At 31.7% G+C, this 4,482-nt stretch overlaps 1 protein-coding gene across 1 annotated transcript; it reads left to right on the forward strand.

Annotated features, from left to right (window-relative positions):
- Positions 1-1,112: 1,112 nt before the first annotated feature.
- On the forward strand, positions 1,113-3,818 carry LOC108480997 (probable receptor-like serine/threonine-protein kinase At5g57670). Its single transcript, XM_017784155.2, has 7 exons — positions 1,113-1,592; positions 1,688-1,942; positions 2,060-2,217; positions 2,302-2,381; positions 2,463-2,598; positions 2,691-2,840; positions 3,526-3,818. Exons 1-7 carry the CDS (start codon positions 1,379-1,381, stop codon positions 3,700-3,702), a joined length of 1,170 nt encoding a protein of 389 aa, XP_017639644.1. The 5' UTR covers positions 1,113-1,378; the 3' UTR covers positions 3,703-3,818.
- Positions 3,819-4,482: the final 664 nt, after the last annotated feature.

Genomic DNA, 4,482 nt, shown 5'->3' on the forward strand with positions numbered 1-4,482 from the left:
TCAAAAGTGTGTGTATTTACAAGTGCTAAGCTTTCTCAAAGAATTGAAATGAGAATAATAAATAGATTTAACAATAAGTATCTAAAGAGATATCTACAAGAGAAAAAGGAGAAATAAAGAATTTGAGGTTTTTCACTTAATTACAAAACTTGGATGTTCTTCTTTTGTGTCCTCAAGTGTTATTGACTTGAATATATACCCTCTAACTTATTTTTGGATGTTTGGAGCCGTTGTAGGGAGTTTATAGTTATAGGGAGCATTTATTTCATGCATTTAATGTAACCTGCAACAGTGTGTCTCAAAATACAAACCCCTTGTCTCAGGATAGGAAGAACAAAATATGACTATTAGAGCTAGAGGTCTCAAGACACAAATGACTTGTCTCAAGACAATTTGCTTTGTGTCTCAAAATAATCTATCGTATGTCTCAAGATAAGGCTCCCTTGAAATTTACCTTTGCTTCGGTGTTGGCTTTGTCTCGAGACAAGGTTCTTTTGAAGCATTTTTAGCTTCGATGTTGGTCTATCTTGAGACAATATTGGAAACCTTTAAAAATTTGGTTTAGAAACATTTTAAAGGACATGGGAGTTCTCAATAAACTTTTATAAAAAGCTTAAATAATTTAGAAACTTTATTTTTGAGTTTGTAACACTTGAAAATATATTTAGATAAGATTGAAAAATTTATGCAAATTTGATTAAGAGATTTTATAATAAAATTTATTATATCAAAACAACTGAAAATCAAAACTAACACATTTAAAATAAAATAAAAATACTATATTAATAAGATTAAAATTATAAAATAATAAATTTTAAAAAAATCAAAATTTACTATTATCAAACAAAATTAATCAAATAATTTTATAATATAAATTCAATACTTGTAAAATTCAATCTATACATCTAAATAAACATTTATGTGCAAATAAATCTTTTAACTTTTTAATATGATTGTAATAACTTTTAAAATTTTAATTTATACTTATACAAGACATTTTAGAAAAAAAGTATAAAAACCTAATTAAAAAAGGAAAAAGGTTTTTTTTTTTTAATGTCATTGTCTCCATTTATGCCGAGCATTGCATTTAAGTCTCCTATTTGGCACTGGCTCACATTTATTAATCAGCCATTATCACCCACAAAAGTAATTTCCAATGCCCCTTTCCTCGACCTCCATTGTCCTCTAACCACTCAAACATCCCATCTTTGACTCCTCCCTCTTCTTTAACTCCGTCATCTTAAAAAAAAAAAAAAGTGGATAGTTGAACTGCTATTGAGATTTTCTTTTTTCTCCCCAACCCTGTCTTATCTTGGTTGCTACCTGCCTCCTGCATGAAACAGAAACAGAGTTCCCTTTCTTGTTTCTCACTGTTGCGATGAAGTATATCCGGACCAACAGCTTGAAACGGTTATTCTCATTAAAAAGACGCAGTTTCGAAGAAGGTGGTGCCAACCAACATGGGGTTTTCGAAGAAGACAACAACAATGATAGTTTTAAGATTGCTTCTGTTGCAGAGCGTTCTCAGCGACCTTCCTGGCGAAGCTTCTCCTTTGAAGAAATTTTTGTTGCCACCAATGCTTTTAGCTCAGGTTTGTTCAAGTATTTTTTTTTTCTTGGGTTCAAATTTTTGTATTTCCTTGTGGATGGCTTAACATCTTCCATTTGATTATATGTGAATAAACAGAGAATTTGGTAGGGAAAGGAGGGTATGCAGAGGTATACAAAGGAGTACTAAAGGACGGGGAAGAGATTGCAGTGAAGAGACTAACAAAAACTTGTAATGATGAAAGGAAAGAGAAGGATTTCTTGACAGAAATTGGAACTATTGGTCATGTTTGCCATCCAAATGTATTGTCACTTTTAGGGTGTTGTATCGACAATGGCCTTTATCTCATCTTTGAGTTCTCCTCCAGAGGGTCCGTTGCTTCTCTTCTTCATGGTACAAAATGCCAAATTTTGGTTTTCTCGATTCTCCCCCATAGATTGAAATGTTTCACATATCTGGGTTTCATTTAGTATCAGTTGTATGTTCTTCATTGAGATCTTGTTGATGCAGATGCGAATTTGCCACCAATGGATTGGAAAACAAGATATAAGATAGCAATTGGTACTGCCAGAGGACTCTATTACTTGCATAAAGTGTGCAAAAGAAGGATAATTCACCGTGACATTAAGTCTTCAAATATTCTATTGACTGCAGATTTTGAACCTCAGGTACCTATATCAAAATAAGCTCTGGTTGTTCACCGTAGTGATTTGAGTTTGACCTTTCTTTTCGGAATTCATGTTTTAATTTAGATATCAGATTTTGGACTAGCAAAATGGCTTCCTTCTCAATGGACACACCATTCTATTGCTCCAATTGAAGGGACATTTGGGTACCCTATTCAACAACCCTTTTTCTCTGTTATTTTCTTTTATTTAGGTCAGAATTAAAATAAGATGTAAAGGTGATGCAGGCATTTAGCACCCGAGTACTTCATGCATGGAACAGTGGATGAGAAAACAGATGTGTTTGCCTTTGGAGTTTTCTTGTTAGAGATGATTTCAGGGAGGAAACCAGTTGACGCCTCTCACCAAAGCTTGCACTGCTGGGTAATGCTAATACATGCCAATTTTGAAAAAAAAAAGAAAAAACGAAAAAAGTAATGGATGAGATTCCTTGTTTAACTTTCGAAACTCAACAGGCAAAACCACTGTTGAAACGTGAAGAGATGGAAAAATTGGTAGATCCAAGGCTTGGAGGATCCTACGATATTTCACAGCTAAAGAGTCTTGCATTCACGGCATCCCTCTGCATTCGAGCCTCTTCAGCCTGGCGTCCCACCATGAATGAGGTATTTTATCTGCTATTCCTGCTATCACCAATCATCCAAGATAACCAACAAATTCAATTACTTCCACATATATTTATTATATATAGGATGATATAATTTTCAAACCAGCTATTGCTTCAATCAATACCCACCTGTCTAGTTGTGTTTTGAGACCCAAGGTTTTTTACGCATGCAATATTTTTCTGCCAACTTGTCAAATATCTTTTTTAAATTTCGTGTCACTCTCTTAATCGGCTGAAATTATAAAATAAAAAAAATCAATATTTTTATAAAGTAATCAAAGCAACATTTGATTTTTTATTAAATTATTAGGTAAATTTTTTCACACTAATAACGATCATTAAATTATAATAGGGGGGTATTTAAAAACACCAATTATGTGAATATAATACAATCGTGACAGCTGTCGTCTTCTCAACCTTTTGGATGTTTGCCTGTAAATGAATTTGGACATCCTTTTCACCAGCGTGGAATACAATTTGAACACTCTTTGATTTGACGATATTGGGTGGTGTAGATGAGGAAGTCCAGCCTTTTACCATTTTGTCCCTTTTTTTCTCCATAGTTTAGATTATTTGGTTAGAAATTTTAGGATTTCTTCTTCATCAGTACATTTGTTTATGTCTTAATGTCAAATTTACCAACCAAAATCTTCTTCTTCTTCTTTTTTAACGGTAATTCATAGGTATTGGAAGTTCTTATGGAAGGGGAAACTGATAAAGAGAGGTGGAGAATGCCAGAAGAAGAGGAACAAGAAGAATTCTGGGGCTTTGAGGATCTTGAATATGAATGTCACACTTCTTTCTCACTTTCACCTGGTGATTCTCTCTCGACTGCAAGTTCTTTGAGGGAAAAAAATTAAAATAATCCAAAATCATAAACAAAATTTTAACCACTGCTATAAATTGTCTTCATGTAAATATAAATATCTATTTTGCAGTTATGAATATAATATTTAGCGTGAATTGTGGCAAGAAACCTTCCATTTCAATATTAGATGCCTATTGGACCTACTAACTTTGTTGGATTTAGGTTGAGTTGTGAGTAACTTAGGTTTAAAGTTTTGAGTTGTATGAAAAAAATATATGGGTAAATTATATCATTAATTATTAAATTATGGGTAAGTTTTCATTTTGGTTATTTAATTTTAAAAAATTATAATTTAATCATTAAACTATTCAAAAATTTTCATTTAAGTCACTGAAATGTTAAAATTCATGTTATAGGCTTTCTATGTTCGCATAGTCTACACTAATCTTTTTCTCTTATACAATTTAGTTTTTTTTATGAAACAACTTTGGATGTCACAGATTTGTAAATCTTAATTTTAACAGTTTTTTCCCGATCTTTGAAATTAACCGTCATAATGACTTTGATCTAAGGCATGCTTTTCTATTCACTGATAGGTATTGATCTATCATACTGATCATCGAATCGTCACTTAAAGTTCATTAATGAACTTTTTTAAAAATACAACTCAACAATCTAATGATTAAAATAAAAATTTCTGAATAGTTTAGTGACTTAAATGAAAACTTTTGAATAATTCAATAATTAAATTGTAACTTTTTTTTTAAGTAACCAAAACAAAAACTTACAAATAATTTAGTGTTTACCAAAAATATGATTATGAAAATTAAGG

Source organism: Gossypium arboreum, chromosome 1 (genome assembly GCF_025698485.1).
Source record: "Gossypium arboreum isolate Shixiya-1 chromosome 1, ASM2569848v2, whole genome shotgun sequence".
Lineage (NCBI taxonomy): Eukaryota > Viridiplantae > Streptophyta > Magnoliopsida > Malvales > Malvaceae > Gossypium > Gossypium arboreum.

Coding starts and splice junctions, on each gene's coding strand:
- LOC108480997 (XM_017784155.2), top strand. CDS start 1,379: ATGAAGTATATCCGGACCAACAGCTTGAAACGGTTATTCTCATTAAAA. Junction 2,218..2,301: donor CTGCAGATTTTGAACCTCAG/GTACCTATATCA, acceptor GTTTTAATTTAG/ATATCAGATTTTGGACTAGC. Junction 2,382..2,462: donor CCAATTGAAGGGACATTTGG/GTACCCTATTCA, acceptor AAGGTGATGCAG/GCATTTAGCACCCGAGTACT.